The 17,067-nt window shown below is 37.1% G+C and overlaps 3 protein-coding genes across 3 annotated transcripts in view; 2 read left to right on the top strand and 1 right to left on the bottom strand.

Annotated features, from left to right (window-relative positions):
* Positions 1-410: 410 nt before the first annotated feature.
* On the top strand, positions 411-5,565 carry LOC111435279 (mitochondrial phosphate carrier protein 1, mitochondrial). Its single transcript, XM_023072716.1, has 6 exons — positions 411-806; positions 2,000-2,349; positions 2,424-2,467; positions 2,656-2,870; positions 3,736-3,860; positions 5,273-5,565. Exons 1-6 carry the CDS (start codon positions 666-668, stop codon positions 5,313-5,315), a joined length of 918 nt encoding a protein of 305 aa, XP_022928484.1. The 5' UTR covers positions 411-665; the 3' UTR covers positions 5,316-5,565.
* Positions 5,566-7,775: 2,210 nt separating this feature from the next.
* Positions 7,776-12,816, top strand: LOC111435223 (calcium-dependent protein kinase 26-like). The gene is made up of 9 exons (XM_023072624.1): positions 7,776-7,876; positions 8,121-8,994; positions 9,479-9,622; positions 9,929-10,081; positions 10,365-10,480; positions 10,653-10,820; positions 11,777-12,001; positions 12,139-12,287; positions 12,479-12,816. The coding sequence occupies exons 2-8, from the start codon at positions 8,208-8,210 to the stop codon at positions 12,259-12,261; spliced, it is 1,716 nt and encodes a 571-aa protein (XP_022928392.1). The 5' UTR covers positions 7,776-7,876; positions 8,121-8,207; the 3' UTR covers positions 12,262-12,287; positions 12,479-12,816.
* The window catches only part of LOC111435129, a 7,585-nt gene continuing 3,236 nt past the window's right edge, over positions 12,719-17,067 (bottom strand). The window contains exons 3-7 of the mRNA XM_023072467.1: positions 16,438-16,561; positions 16,134-16,363; positions 15,289-15,932; positions 14,806-15,018; positions 12,719-13,344 (exon numbers count right to left, since the gene is read on the bottom strand). Coding sequence (XP_022928235.1) covers positions 13,312-13,344; positions 14,806-15,018; positions 15,289-15,932; positions 16,134-16,363; positions 16,438-16,561 — 1,244 coding nt within the window. The 3' untranslated portion in view covers positions 12,719-13,311. The remainder of the gene's footprint in view (positions 13,345-14,805; positions 15,019-15,288; positions 15,933-16,133; positions 16,364-16,437; positions 16,562-17,067) is intronic.

The raw sequence follows: 17,067 nt of genomic DNA on the forward strand, positions 1-17,067 counted from the left end.
TTTATTTTTATTCCGGTCATTCATTCATATTATATCAAAATTTGATTAAAACTCGTGACAAATATATTAAATTTTATTTATCTTTGAAAATTTAATATATATATATATATATATATATATATATATATATATATATATATATTCCTTCCTAACATAATAATTAATGAAAAATTCAAGAAAGTCAAATTTGAATTTATATTACAAAAATTTGTAAAATTATGTGGTCTAAAAACAACTCATGAAGCACAATTTCCTCATTTTCTTAGCAGTCAATGGCCGCCAAACGTCCATGGAATTGGGCTTCATAAACACAGCAACCCAGCCATGCCACAGAGGGCCCATTTAGAAAACGCAAGGCGGAATATGTTCGTCGTCGTCTAAGTCGAGGACAGAGTGTCACAATTATTCCAAACTTTTAGGGCCATGTATTTTCCAATCGCGAACGTGGCTATATCCACATCAATGAAGAAAAAGGAGAAACAACGAAACATTTCCCAAAACCCTTCACTTACCCAGTTGTGATCTTCATAACGAACCAGCCGCGCAGGGTAGAAAACAGGAATTTCAATCAAATTCATTGATGGGTCTCTCTGAAAAAGCACGAACAGGGAGTGGCTTGGAGGTAAGAATCTAGAACAAGAAGAAGGGTTTTGAGGGAGAAAGAGATGAGAGAGGTTGAAGGAAGAAGGCTATGCCAGGAGTTTTCAGCTGGGTATTATGGCCTTTGTACTGTTGGGGGAATGCTCAGTGCTGGGGCTACCCATCTTGCTCTTACGCCTCTTGATGTCTTGAAGGTTAATATGCAGGTAGCTCTTGGTTTTTGTTGTATAATGTTCATTATGTTCTTATGAGTTGCTTTGATTGTTCTTGCTGCTCTGTTCCTTCATGAATGGTTTAGTTGAAATGTTCATAGTTTATGAGTCTTGTGAGCTGTTTGTGACTAGTTTTAGTATGAGACTGAGGGAGTATGAAAGGAATTTTGAGCTATGTTTTTGAAAATTATGCTTAGGATTTCACCTTTCTTAAAGAAACGATTCGATTCGTATTCAAAACGGTTCGATTCTTAGTCAAATTCCAAGAACAAAAACAAGTTCTTAAGAACTTAAGTTCGTAACCATTTGGTTTTTTAAAACTAAACTTATAAATACAACTTCCACTTATAAGTTCGTTCGTTTGTTATCGACATTTTACCCGTGTTTTGAAAGATGAAGCGAAGTTTTGAACACGAAACAATAGTTTTTATGAACTTGTTTTCGTTTTTGGAGTTTGGCCAAGAATTCAAGCGTCTCTTTTGGAAGGATGGAAACCGAGTACACTTTTCAAACTAAAACAAATAACCAAATAGTTATCAAACGAGATATATATACAGTGTTAGGAATCACGGATCTCTACAATGGTATGCTATTGTCCACTCTGAGCATAAGCTCTCGTGGCTTTACTTTGAGCTTCCCCAAAAGGGCTCATACCAATGGAGATGTATTCCTTACCTATAAACCCATTGATCATTCCCTAAATTAGCCAATGTGGGACCCCCTTCCAACAATCCTCCTCTCGGACAAAGTACACCATAGAGTCTCCCCTGAGGCTTATAGAGCCCTCGAACAACCTTCCCTTAATTGAGCCTCGATTCCTTTCCTTTCTTTGGAGCCTTCGAACAAAGTACACCCTTTGTTCGATACTTGAGTCACTTTTTTTTAGTGCATCTTCGAGGCTCACAACTTTTTTGTTCGACATCTGAGGATTCTATTGACATGGCTAAGTTAAGGGCATGACTTTGATACCATGTTAGGAATCACGTCTCTCCACAATGGTATGATATTGTACACTTTGAGCATAAGCTCTCATGATCATTTCCTAAACTAGCCAATGTGGGACTCCCTCCGAACAATCCTCAACATATAGTTCGTTATTTTCAGAAGCTAATCCATCATATTTGTACATCTCTTGGAAACAAGAATCGACAATAAAACTAATCTTACGAGTTCGTTTTCTACCGTAGGTGAATCCTATTAAGTACAATGGCATTTCTTCTGGTTTTTCGGTTCTTTGGAGGGAACAAGGTCCTTCATCCCTTTGGAGAGGTTGGTCCGGCAAGTTATTCGGATATGGCGTTCAAGGCGGGTTCAAATTCGGTCTCTACGAGTACTTCAAGAAGTCTTACTCTGATTTGTTGGAAGGCCACAGCAGAAGTTCCATATACTTTCTCAGTAGTGCTTCTGCTCAATTCTTTGCTGATGTTGCTCTCTGCCCTTTTGAAGCTGTCAAGGTCAGAGTCCAAACACAGCCCTATTATGCCAAGGGATTGGCTGATGGCTTTCCAAAGCTATACTACAGTGAAGGTCTTTCTGGGTAAGCAATGGCAACATCTCTTTATCGTCTTTTACGTCTTCAATATCTTCGTTGATATCGATCTTTTATTGCAGTTTCTACCGAGGTCTTTTTCCACTTTGGGGACGAAATCTTCCATGTAACGTCTCTAACTCGTTGCGTTTTCTAGCTGTGATATCTGTTCATTTCGAAAACGGAAAATTGAATATCGTTATCAAATAGGGCCTTATGTTTTTTCAGGTTATCGTGGAACGCTAATGTATTGAACTTCTAAAGCGTAATTGTTTCTCGTTGCTAATATTATCATTTGTGAATTGTCTTTGACAGTCTCCATGGTTATGTTCTCGACATTTGAGCATTCGGTGGACTTCATATATCGAAAGATCATTCAGCATAGAAAGGAAGATTGCTCGAGAACGCAACAGCTTGGTGTTACATGTTTGGCTGGCTATGCAGCTGGAGCTGTTAGTACTATTGTCTCGAATCCAGCTGATAACATTGTTTCCTCTCTTTATAATAAAAAGGCTGATAGTATAGTGCAGGTACTCCTGCTGCTCTCTTACTCTCTCTTATTCCTTAAAAAGTATGCCTAGTTATCGAGAAAATCGTACCGTAGGTCCCTCGCTAAGAAGAAATGTGGCGCTCTTAATGAAGCATGCACCCTAAGTTAAAAGGAAGAACCTAAGTAGATATTGTCCTTTTTGAGATTTTCCTTTCGGGCTTCCCCTCAAGGTTTTAAAACATGACTACTGGGAAGAGGTTTCCACACCCCTATAAGAAATGCTTCGTTCCCCTCCCCAACTGATGTGAGATCTCACAATTCACCACCCTTAGGATCCAATTTCTTTGCTAACACACCGTCCAGTGTTTGACTCTAATACCTTTTGTAACAGCCAAAACCCATCGTTAGCGGATATTGTCTTCTTTGAGCTTTCCCTTCCGGGCTTCCTCTTAAGGTTTTAAAACGCATCTACTATAGAGAGGTTTCCACACAGAAATGTTTCGTTCCCCTCTCCAACCAATGTGAGATCTCACAATCCACCCCTCTTGAGTGCCCAACGTCCTTGAGTCTGGCTCTGATACCATTTGTAACCGCCCAAACCCACTAGCTAGCAGATATTGTCCTCTTTGGACTTTCCCTTCCTAGCTTCTCCCCGAGGTTTTAAAACGCATCTACCGGGGAGAAGTTTCCACACTCTTATAAGGAATGCTTTGTTTCCCTCTCCAAACGACGTGGGATCTCAGAGCTAATTTATTTCCATATTTTTTCATAGATATGTGTGTTTGGGTGGCACTTTAAGCTCCTAAGGGTGCATTGCACTGTTGTACTACTCATGCTTTTAGAAGTACTTCTCTAGAGATGAAGTAAAACTAAATGGTGTTTTTGTTTGGATATTGTTCTTGCAGGCAGTGAAGAACATAGGATTTGGCAATCTATTTACTAGAAGTCTCCCTGTCAGAATTGCACTTGTTGGTCCTCTTGTTACATCGCAATGGTTCATTTATGACACAATTAAAGTGCTAAGTGGACTGTAAGTATTTTTTTCTTGCATCGTATTCAATGTTTAAATATCATATCGTTAAGATGCATTAGAAGTGGAGACGGGGGATGAGAGAGGGAGAGTGTGAGATCCCACATCGATCGGAGAGGGAAACAAAGCATTCCTTATAAGGGTGTGGAAACCTCTCTCTGTCAAACGTGTTTTAAAACCTTAAGGGGTAGCCCTTGAAGGAAAGTTCGAAGAGGACAATATCTGTTAGCGGTGGGCTTGGGCTGTTACAAAGGGTATCAGAGCCAGTCACCGAGCGGTGTGCCAGCGAGGACGTTGGACCCCCCACAGGGGTGGATTGTTAGATCCCACGTCGGTTGGAGAGGGGAACGAAGCATTCCTTATAAGGGTGTGGAAACCTCTCCCTATCAAACGTGTTTTAAAACCTTAAGGGAAAGTTCGAAGTGGACAATATCTATTAGCGGTGGGCTTGGGCTGTTATAAATGGTATCAGAGCCAGTCATCGGGCGGTGTGCGAACGAGGACTTTAGACCCCCAAGGGGGTGGATTGTTAGATCCCACGTCGGTTGGAGAGGGGAAGGAAGCATCCCTTATAAAGGCGTGGTAATCTCTCCCTATCAGACGTATTTTAAAATCTTCAAGGGAAGCCCTAGAAGGGAAAGTCCAAAGAGGACAATATCTGCTAGCGGTGGGCTTGGGCTGTTGAGTCTTTTGGGAAAGAAAGAAGAGTGATTATGAGCCCTTTTGGTAACATAATAACACCCGATCAACATTCTTATGAGCCCTTTTGGTAACATAATAACACCCGATCAACATTCTTTTAAAATGAATGAATCTACGAGACATAAATTTGAACTTTTATATCTATTAAGGTATTAAAATTTCGATTTTGAGTCCAATAGATTCGTCAATTAAAATAATGTTGAATATGTGTAAGACCTATTCTATACAAACTTGCAAGCTCACGGACTTATCAAACCGTCGATAGTTTATAGACTGGTCCGTTCAGGGACCTATTAGAAATAAGCTTTAAAGTTCAGGGACTCGTTTGAAATAACTTGGACGTTTAGGACTTTGACCTTTATTTTAAAAGTTGCGATATGACCTTTGACCTTTCATAGACGTTTCAAAATTACTTTTAGAGTATAAGAACCTTAGAATGTCAGACGAAAAGTCAACGTGTTTGATGTCTTGCTTTCATACTTAATATATGCAAGCATCCTAATCGTTCTAGGTCATCGTCACCTCTTCCTTTCATCCAATAGTCTAACGAGTTTCTATTCTAAGGGTAGTTTTGAAACGTTTATGAAAGGTCAAGGGTATTATTGCAACTTTTGAAACAATAGAAGTACTTTAAAAAAACGAGTTTGTTGGGGACGATTTGGTAAAATGCCTAGTTCTACCAACCCTATTATTTTTCTTTTATAATTTAGGCCTACAAGTGGAGGGGTCAACAGGCAATTGGAAGAAGCTTAGCCATCAACCTTGTTGGAGCTTTCTGGTGAAGGGCAGAACTGTTGATCATCATCAGATGAATTCAATAAAAAAAACATGGTAAATTTTACTTTTACCTCTTATTTCCATTTAGATAAATTAAAATTTACCAAAATCTAGTTATTTTATCGTTCTAAATCTTTAGATATATGTATATAATATTAGAATAACGGGTTTTTGTTGCAATGTCGTTGTCACGAAATTTATTTTTATTGTTCTTTTTTCGAGTTCATCACGTGACGTGAAGAGATTTGGACCTCATTGGTCGATGGTATATGTCGAGTTTCAAGTCGATGTATATGGTGAAATTTTTATGGAAAAACATTTGTTGTATATATTCGAGGAAGAGTTCATACATCATATGCATTAGAATGTTGTATTCGTGTTAACGTATATCATATTTAATCATTGTGGGTTGGCTTTGAATAGTACGAGGAGAGGAAATGGATACCGTTCACGTTGACTTTGATACCCACATATGTTTTAAAAAATGTTATTGTGGGTTGTAATTGGTTGTCGAAAGAAATCATTGTGCTATCAAAAGATGTGCAATCATGTTATGTAGAATCGAAATTTTATTTGTTGTTGTCCATACACTATTTTCTCTTTATTAGTTCTTATAGTTGAGGACTGATGAACGGGAAAAACAACCATAGCTATCGATCTTTGAGAGTGAGATATCGTATTGTGTCTATGTAGCTACCGGATTGAAACTGTAACGGCCCAAATCCGCTGCTAGCAGATATTGTTCTCTTTGGGTTTTCCTTTTCAGGCTTTCCCTCGAGGTTTTAAAACGCGTCTGTTAGGGGAAGGTTTCCACACTCTTATAAATGGTGGTTTGTTCTCCTTCCCAGCCAATGTGGGACACCACATAAACGCTCTGACTTAGGCACAATTAGTTCAAATTCTTTGTTTTAAAAGAAAATTTTTGTAATTAATTACTCGATATTAATATTTTATCCATTAAAATACTATTTTGGATTTTATTCCAATTATGTAATTTCAAGTCTCGTCAACGGTCAAATTGATTCTTATTCTTTGTGTGAAGTTGATTTTCTTAAAGCTAAATTAATAAATAAAAGAAATTGATTTTTTGGTCAATATTCTAACCGTTTTTTTTAAGATATTTTTGAAACTTTGATGAAATATTATCGGTGACGTTACAATTTTTTTTAAAAAAAATAATTGGATATTTTTTAAAACAATGGGCAAATTTGTAAATATATTTTATATCTTATTACATTTTTTATTAAAATTATTTAAATAATAATAGTAATTTTTAATGTGATTCAAAAATTATAGAAAATTGTAATAGATTTTTTTAAATATAATAAATACTAAATTGGAAAAAAAATATCATGCATATATATATATATACATACACACATGTATATATACATACATATGAAAATTACCAATCTTGGACATACTAAAAATAGTAAGGTTGAAGAAGAAAAATGGGATGGTAGTTACACGCGCCCCACGCGCCGATATGGAAGCTTAGATTTTATCCTCCCGAAACACCGGGCAATGGCTGGTTGATGTTGACCTGACAGCACTGGAAATTTACAATTCGACAAGCGCTTTCCTGATGCGTGTGCTACACGGACCAATTATAATTAAGCAAATCTTTAGACAAATGGATAATTAAGCAAATATTTATTGTATCATAGTCAATTAAAGACATTATTTCAGAAAATAATTAATTGAACCATTTTAGTTCCTTTATTAGCTTTTAAAATAATATTATTTAAAATATTTTAATTTTATAATTTATGTATTGGTTAAATATAGAAAGTTTAAGTCCGAGATTAGTGATAAGTAAATGTATTTAATTAAAGACATTATAAGAATTAATTATTGTAAGGAAATTTAATTAAATAATTAATATAAAATTTATCTATTATTTATTACCGTTTTCAAATTTACCAACTAAATCTTTCAAATATAGCACCAATTTACCAACTGATAGTTACATGTTGTAAGCAGTTGTTGTTGCCATTTAAATCTTTCAAATCTTGCTTTCAAAACTCTCTTTCGAAATCTTTCTTCTTAAAGCAGGGAGAAGCATACATCACTTAACTGTAGCGACGCAAAAACGAATTGACTTAGCTCACTTGTTGCTACACAAGAGTACAATCGTGACAAGTAGTATCAATAGTTGGTCCTCAAATAATGTCCCAACTAATCAAATTTAATTAAACATAAATCAGTTATAATTAAAATTAAAAACAGAATTTAAAATTATAATAAATAAATAAATATAATTAAAAAAGAAAAAAAGAAAAAAAAAAGAGAGTAGCTGGTCAGCACTGACTTCCGATGTTTCTCAGCAGCAACCAACCAAGACCAAATAACAAATAGGACTTGGTCCCCGGTTTTTTATTTTACTATTAATAATTAATTAATTAATTAATAATTATTATAATTTATTTTTGTTTGCTTATATACCCCTTCCCTGTTCTTTTTATCCCTTTCATTTTTCCTGCTCAAATCATTTTCTCTCCACTGTTCATGGATTCCAGAGCCACAACAACAATTCGGTACTTCTTCTTCGTCTTCTCTCTCTCCTTTTCTTTTGGATTTCGTATAATTTTTTTGTCATTTCTTTCCTTCTTCTTCTTCGATTATTCTATCTCAGTTTGTTTCCTTTTCTTTTTAGATTCTAACCATATTTTTTAAGCTAACAGTGCGATTAATTGGTTTCCGATCTGGTTTGATTTGTGAGGAATTTCTGGAATCTCTGATTTCGTCAATTTTGGATTGATTTTTGTTTGTTTTGGTTAGGGTTTCGTGATTGATGAGACGTGATTGGTGAGTTTTGGGAGAGAGGGAGCGAGAGAGGAACAGAACTGAAGGGCGATTACGTGTTTCATGGGCAATACCTGCCGTGGATCTTTCAAAGGGAATATATTTCAGGGCTACAGCCAGCCCGAGGACAGCTCAACACTCTATTCTAAGCGCAATAACAGCGGTTCTTCAGCCCGATCGAATTCTGATATTTCCCCTACCAGTATAAACACTCACAATTTGATTGCACAAGAGTTTGCCAAAGAGAACAAGACGAAATCCAAGGATAACGATTACAATCAAGCCTTCTTAAGCCCCACCAAGAAAGACTTCACCATGAGGAAAAGCGCTGAGAATCAAGCCTATTATGTTTTGGGTCATAAGACTGCAAACATTCGAGATCTCTATACGCTCGGTCGGAAATTAGGACAGGGACAGTTTGGAACTACTTATTTGTGCACTGAGATTACCACTGGCATTGAGTATGCTTGTAAGTCTATCTCGAAGAGGAAGTTGATTGCGAAGGAGGATGTCGAGGACGTTCGACGGGAGATTCAGATCATGCACCATTTGGCAGGTCATAAGAATATTGTAACCATCAAGGGTGCTTATGAAGATTCTTTGTATGTTCATATTGTAATGGAGCTTTGTAGCGGCGGGGAGTTGTTCGACAGGATCATCCATAGGGGACATTACAGTGAGAGGAAAGCTGCTGAGTTAACCAGGATTATTGTCGGGGTTGTCGAGACTTGCCATTCGCTTGGAGTTATGCATAGAGATTTGAAGCCAGAGAATTTCTTGCTGGTTAACAAGGATGATGACTTCTCTCTTAAAGCTATTGATTTTGGCCTCTCTGTTTTCTTCAAACCAGGTGAAAAGATAGTTCTGTAGTTATTCTATTTCCTTTTGAGTTTTATTGATGATGCAAAGGTCCTATTAGATGTTCGGCAATAGTGCTCCTTAACTGTGTTTATGGCATGTGTAGTAACCATTAATCATCGTTAATCATCTGTGGCATATCAGATAAATCATATGATAATCCCTTCAATGAGTTAGAAAACAACTTCTATTGAAATATTCAGTTTCTTTAAGGAAAAGGATTGAGATTCCAGGAATAATCACATGCATTATGCAGAAAAAGAGAAGTAGGAATGCTGCAATAAATCAAAAGGAGGTAATTCCTGATCCTTTCCTAAAAGATTCTGAATATTTCAAAAGATTGATCATCTACGTTTCAATTATACAAAACTAGCTCACTTGACTTAGATTTCTTGATTTCTTTTTCTTCCATTATCATTTGTTTAATCAATACATCGAATTCTTTTTCATTGCTGATATGCACAAAACAACTTCAGGTCAAATCTTCACTGATGTTGTTGGAAGCCCATACTATGTTGCTCCAGAGGTACTTCTTAAGCACTATGGTCCGGCAGCGGACGTGTGGACTGCAGGAGTTATCTTGTATATATTGCTGAGTGGTGTGCCACCATTTTGGGCAGGTAATTATAGTTTTTTCAAATAAAAACACAACTAAGAACCTGAATTAGTTATTGCCTATTAGTTGAGGAACTGGGTGTGGGGGTGGTAAGGGCACCCAGGTCCTCCTTGGTGTCAATCCTTCGCACAAATTGATTAACCATGAAACCTTTGATATATTTGATATCTCTTGAGGTAGAGTCAAGGGTCGACATCTCTCTGAGCTCTAGTGGGGTGTGGTCTAATACCATGGTTGTAGAAGAGGAAACTAATGAAATTCTTATGTATGGTTGCTAAGTAGTTATTTTCTTCCTCTTCTCTACACTCAGAAACTCAACAAGGAATATTTGATGCTGTGCTTAAGGGACATATCGACTTCGACTCAGACCCTTGGCCCCTAATATCTGACAGTGCAAAGGATATTATCAGAAAGATGCTATGTTCTCGACCATCAGATCGTTTGACTGCTCATGAAGTATTATGTATGTATACTTTTCAACATTCCTTTAATCTTTATAAAAGTAAAATTTAAGGATTCCTCGAAAATCAGCCCGTCATTCACAACCACTAGTGAAGGATTCCTTGAAAAGTTAAGGATTAGTAATTCTTTTTAGAAATGGAATGGATTCGGTCTTTTATACATATGCGAGGAAGGTAATAAAAAAAAAGGAAAGAAGATGAGTTCTTCTTTACAAGTGTACTTATAGAATATTCTAAGTTTTATACGAGTCTGATTAAATTATTATACCTCCATAATCTGTACAGGTCATCCTTGGATTTGCGAAAACGGGGTTGCTCCTGATAGGGCTCTAGATCCTGCCGTACTTTCTCGACTCAAACAATTCTCTGCAATGAATAAGTTAAAGAAGATGGCATTACGAGTAAGTATACCAACAAGCCCTTTCACCTAGGTGGGATAGCTGAAATTCAACACCCATTTAAATGTTAGCAAGTTTGCATAGAATACCTACTATTAGAAAAGCTTAATGCAAGCTTTTGCACATTTTTGGCTTAAATGACTGATGTGTAAAATCTGCACGTTTGAACCGTTAGGTGATTGCTGAAAGCCTCTCTGAAGAGGAGATCGCTGGCCTTAGAGAAATGTTTACAGCTATGGACACTGATAACAGTGGCGCAATTACCTTTGATGAACTCAAAGCTGGTTTGAGAAGATATGGTTCAACCTTGAAAGATATTGAAATACGCGACCTTATGGATGCGGTAACTTTTTGCATGTCTTAAGGAACATTTACTTTCCATTGCATGAGTATATTTATATTTTTCACCATCATCTATTACATTGACATTGTTAACTTTAGCCCCTCCGTTTTGTCTAGCTTAGATGAGCTACATCTCTGATTCTTTGCTACCTTGTGCTATTTGGTTCAAGAAATTTCATGTTCATAGCCCTCGCAACTAGGTTCCTTGATATTCACTAGTCTTGCTCCTATTTCAAGTCAAAGCATTATGTAGTTCTTAATGTGCAGTAACTTTAGATGCATATGTGGATGTGATATAGCTGCGGTAGTGGAAGACTTCTAAGAATTTTTGGCTCCTTGATATATCATTTTTTTTTTTCCGATGTCTCAATCATAAGAACTCCAAAGTTAAGTGTGCTATGCTTGGAGTAATTTTATGTTTTGTGACATTTTGAGAATTTTCTTAGGATGTATGCGAGTGAGGACAAAACATGTCGAAAAAATCCATAATGATTTGTGGGGATAATCTTTACTCGTAGAAGAGAGAAATAATGTAACCACATTACAGGGGAATGTCAGGGTACACAGATACCAAATTCGAATGTATCTGAATCTTGGGCATGAGCCGTTACAAAAATTAAAATTTTAGGGTGATTGAAAGGAATAGAACTCCTCAAAGTTACAAATTTTAGGGTGATTGAAAGGAATAGAACTCAGTTAAATTTTTGAGTTCGGATGGCTCTTAATTTATTCAACTTGGAATTTGACTCTCTCCCGCAGTACTGATATTACTATTCTGTGATTTTGTCTTTCTTCCCTGTTTAAGAAGGTGGCTATGGAAGAAAATATTGCTTCAAGTTTCAGAAATGAATTTGTTTCTATGATCAATCAACGTTGTTGAATTTTCATATGAATCTGTATGGTTTGTATGCTTACAAGTTCTTGAACCCCAGGAAAATTTACTAAAATTTCTTTCAGGCTGACATTGACAATAGTGGGACTATCGACTATGGAGAATTTATTGCTGCAACCATTCATCTCAACAAACTAGAGCGTGAAGAACACCTTGTTGCTGCATTTCGATACTTCGACAAAGATGGAAGTGGTTACATCACAGTTGATGAGCTGCAGCAAGCTTGTGCAGAACATAATATGACCGACGCATACCTCGAGGACGTAATCAGAGAAGTCGACCAAGATAATGTAATCCTCACAACTATATACCATGATTTACGCCCGTATTCTTAGACCAGGACACTTGGAACCTATGTGGGTCATGGGATGGAGAAGAAAAGAAAATTGATCTTGGTTTAGTGATGTACTTTCGTTGTGTCATGCAGGATGGAAGGATCGATTATGGTGAGTTTGTTGCCATGATGCAGAAAGGCAATGCAGGAGTTGGAAGACGAACTATGAGAAACAGTTTGAATTTGAGCATGAGAGACGGGCCCGGTGCTCTTTAGCCTCCGAACCACACGCTTCAGTAACGGTACTGATCACCTATCAATATCTACATATCAGTTTCAGCATGATGCTACTTGCAATGTCTAAAGTCTGAACTTAACAATCTAGGCTGATGCAAAAATAGTTTTTAAGAAGTTCATAGATTTTGTTCATGTCTATCGGGTATGAGACTTACAAGCACGCTATCGGTACGTATAATGGCTTGGAATTCTGCAGGTTGTACAGCCGGTTGTCGAATTGAGGAATTGATACTTTCCCGACACGAATGAGCTCCTCTTCCTCCTAGCTTCAAGGATCATTGCGAAGGATTTCTGTAGTGAAGACTCTGCTCGAGTATTTCCCTAATATATTTCCTTCTCATTGCTGTATAGCCAAATGGTGATGTGGTTGAACTCCCGAGTGTGAAAGTGCAAGAGAGATGTTCGAGTTGCTAGGGTTCTTTTGCATAACATTTTCATTTGGGGATTATTTATCTGTTTGTATAGATACTCTATCGTCTTCTACCTCTACTTCAAATTTCATTACAATATTGTAACTTTTCTCCATTGCTAATTCCATCAAGTTGTCCATTCGTCCAAAACTAATAGGCACACCATAGTTTTATGTTTATGTATGAAACTAAATCTAACAAACTCCCATCTTATTGCAGCTTCTGAGAATGCTGCCTATGCGACACGGATTCAACTTCGTGATTCATTATACTATATGAAAGAAAGTCATAAAATATGCAGATTTGTTTATAGTTCATGAAGCTTTGCCCTTTACTAAAGGAAAACTAACTTAAGATAACAGTAGGGAATCTTTCCTATAAATGTACTTATAATCAAGTGGAACAGTTCGTCACAAACAAAGTTTCATGGATGATGGATGCCAAAAGATTTTGTTACTAAACTTGAAAATAATTGCATGCAACATGTGAGTTTTTATATATTTATACCTTGTTTTCTCCGAATTCACCTTGAAAGTAGTATAAAGCCTACGTGATGGCTAATGAAGGAATCAGGATCTTCTCATCAGCTTACTTGAACTGTCATCTGTTGATTACCATCTTAAGCAGGAGTCTCATTTGCAATCGATATTTCCTGCATGTGGAAAAGTGGGCAATGAAAAGTTAGTCACATTCAACAAAGTCATACACGAAGAGGCTACAAATGTATACATTTTAAGTTCTAAAAAAAACCCTCCAATGATAACTCCTGAATCCACTCGAAAAGTTGGTCACGATTAACAAGTAAAGTTGTACATAATTTAGGGTTTATAAATAAATAATACTCTCTCCATTGGGATGAGGCTTTTGGGATTGGTTAATTTAGGGTTTATAAATAAATAATACTCTCTCCATTGGGATGAGACCTTTTGGGATTGGCTAATTAGAGTTTATAAATAAATAATACTCTCTCGATGAGGCCTTTTGGGATTGGCTAATTTAGGGTTTATAAATAAATAATACTCTCTCCATGGGATGAGGCCTTTTGGGGAATCCCAAAGCCGAATTGGCTAATTTAGGGTTTATAAATAAATAATACTCTCTCCATTGGGATGAGGCCTTTTGGGATTGGCTAATTTAGGGCTCCATTGGGATGAGGCCTTTTGGGATTGGCTAATTTAGGGTTTATAAATAAATAATACTCTCTCCATTGGGATGAGGCCTTTTGGGATTGGCTAATTTAGGGTTTATAAATAAATAATACTCTCTCCATTGGATGAGGCCTGTTGGGGAATTCCAAAGCGGGATTGGCTAATTTAGGGTTTATAAATAAATAATACTCTCTCCATTGGGATGAGGCCTTTTGGGGAATTCCAAAGCGGGATTGGCTAATTTAGGGTTTATAAATAAATAATACTCTCTCCATTGGGATGAGGCCTTTTGGGGAATCCCAAAGCAAAGACATGAGAGTAGAGTCGTGTTCATCTAACATGGTATCAGAGTCATGCCCTAAACTTAGTTGTGCCAATAGATTGGTAAATCCTCAAATGTCGAACAAAGGACTTCAAAAGAAAAAGGAGTCAAGCCTCCTTGAAGGCAGTAAAAAATGACTAAGACTCAAAAGGATGATAAAAGTGGACGATAAAAGTCCCACATCGGCTAATTTTGGGAATGATCATGGGTTTATAAACAAAGAATACTCTCTCCATTGGGATGAGACCTTTTGGGGAAGCCCAGCTTTGCTCAAAGTGGACAATATCATACCATTGTGGAGAGTCGTGTTCGTCTAACGAAGAGGATTAGTCACATTTAACAAAGTTGTACACGCACCATGAAAAATGAACGTAATCGATCGACAATATCAAAATGCAAATAATTCCCTAGACAAACATGATTCAGAAGGACCAAATAGCTTAGAGTGTCATTTAGTATGAAGCACCAAATAGCTTAGAGTGTCATTTAGTATGAAGCAGGAAAGCATAGAGGAAAAGACTAGAGGTTGATTACCAGCCCGTAAATATGCATTTTGCAGGGGGGAAATGAGGTAACCAGTTCTGTTTTTTAAACTTAATTGCAGTATAATTTAACAATTAGATAAATTGTAGGAAGAACTTGCCTTCAATTTTGCAGCGCTTGAAAAGATGCATCTTGATGTAATTGCATGCCCGTGATCAAAAAGCCATCCTACTTCACAGCAAGCATCGCCACTGTCTTTACTTTCTTTAAGGGAACACCATAGTTGCTTGGGAAGCATCTTGAGGTTTGATTCAGTTCTTGTCGACTTTTGCACATCATCAGCCAAAAGTTCTTGAGCAATGTTCTGTATCAACTTTTGTGTACATGTTCAACAGGAAATCGAGTTATATTGTGCCTGTGAAAGTAAGTTTATCATGGTTATAATGACACTATAGATTTAAATCGAGTTATATTCGAGTTATATTTTGCAATGTTCTGTGCATTACTAGTATCAGATTATAAATTCTAATTTCATGTTTATCAGATTGAAAGATAGCAAGAAAAAGTACAACAAAAGTTCTAAATCATCATGTAATAATAGTAAAAGATGGTCTAAAAAGCAAAGGAAGGTCGTATAACTCACAATCTGAGAGCCATCTAGGCGGGCAACAGAGACAGGACCCTGCCATGTACCAACAACCTCAGAAGCTTTCAAGGCAGCTGTAGAAGCAAATGCTGAGTCTCCTATGGCGCATCCACCAAGCTGTTCTCCATTTCTGAATGGCCCGTACCACTGCTCGCAGAAAACTCGGATATTCTGCAAAACTAGCTGTGTGCCTTCAACTCGAACAACCTGAACAATCCTCGCACGAGATTCACGATCTTGAGGATTTACCAGGCAATGCTCCAACTCCAATAACTTGTTAGAACTTCCATCCTCAATCGGCTGGACAGCTACATAACATCCACTACGTTGATATGCAAATGCATTTACTTCTTCATTTGCACCACTTCCGAAATTTCTCTCATCAACGCTGTAACGTGTTGCAGCATCGGCTTCACACCCCACTGTGGGGAGTAGTTTTATTGTCTTGTACATGAAAGAGGGCTGTTCTGGTCCTGCAAGAGTGGGGCACTGAGTCTGCCAGTCGAAAACCTTAACCTCCCATTCTCTATAAGCATCTGGAACAGCGGATTCTGGAAGTTCAATTGGCGTTCCCTCAGAAGAAAAATCCGCACCATATCCACCCCACTCACCAGAGACATTTTTGGCAAAATCGGACCATCCTTAAAACGAATACAATCACAAAATAAATCGTTTTTTTTTTCCAAATTTTCAACACAAAACTCGATGACTACAGTTAATCACGAACCAATCGCAAAAAATCCAATCAAACTGACGTTGCAAGTTATTCCAATACAAACTAATTGCATGATGAACAAGAAATGAAGTACAAAAAAAAAAAAGAGAGTTCCAATTATACATACCACTACCAGGAACAGAACTGGAGCTCTGACTTTGAACGTGAGTATCGGATAGAGCAGTTTTAGCGACGACGGAAGAGGCCGCCGGAGCGACATTTATCCCGATGTTCGAATACGAACGACGATTGCAATGAAGAACACGCTGCTTTTGAAGGTGAGAGAAGCAGCGATGGTGCAGAATTCCCGGAGAAGAAACGACAGAGAACGTCAAGGCTCTGTTCTGACAGATAACACTGCTAGGAGAAGCGAACGTCACAGAAATCCTACAAAGAAACTTTCAGTAACAGTTTGTAAATTCAAATGAAACCTGCGAAACTCTCCCGTTTCCTCAGCCGGAGCCTCACCGGAGAGGAAGGGAATCGGAGAATTCCAAAAGAGAGAAGAGAAACAGCGAAGGAAGTTTATCAGAACACAAATGGAGAAGAAAATAGCTTTTTATATGAAGAAAACAAAAAATGCCGAATTAAACCCAAATGTCACGTGACCTGCTTGTGCTACAAACGACGTCGCTTTGAACATGTGTAAACACATGTTCTAATTTGTCCACGTGTCAGTCTGTCAGATGACGTTTCTCTGGCCTGGCCCAATAAACTCATTTTGGACCGAAGCCCAATAAGCAACCCTTTTGGACCTGCCTGGCCCAGTAAGCTCCAACTTTCAAGGGGCAAAATGATAAAATCACATATAAAATTTGCCAAAATTAATAAATTCTAGTGCATTTTTTTAATTAAAAAAATTATTTAATAGAAATTATTATATTACACGAGATTTTGATAGATCGAAATTACTTAAAAATATATTTTAAAAAAAATAAATAATCAAATTTTATTAGTTTTTGAAACTTCGAAAATAATCGTAAATATATATATATATATAGAGAGAGAGAGAGAGAGAGTGTGTGTGTGAGAGTCACGTTTTTTTTTTTTTTTTTTTTTTT

The sequence above is a fragment of the Cucurbita moschata genome, unplaced genomic scaffold (genome assembly GCF_002738365.1).
Source record: "Cucurbita moschata cultivar Rifu unplaced genomic scaffold, Cmos_1.0 Cmo_Scf00048, whole genome shotgun sequence".
Classification (NCBI taxonomy): Eukaryota; Viridiplantae; Streptophyta; class Magnoliopsida; order Cucurbitales; family Cucurbitaceae; genus Cucurbita; species Cucurbita moschata.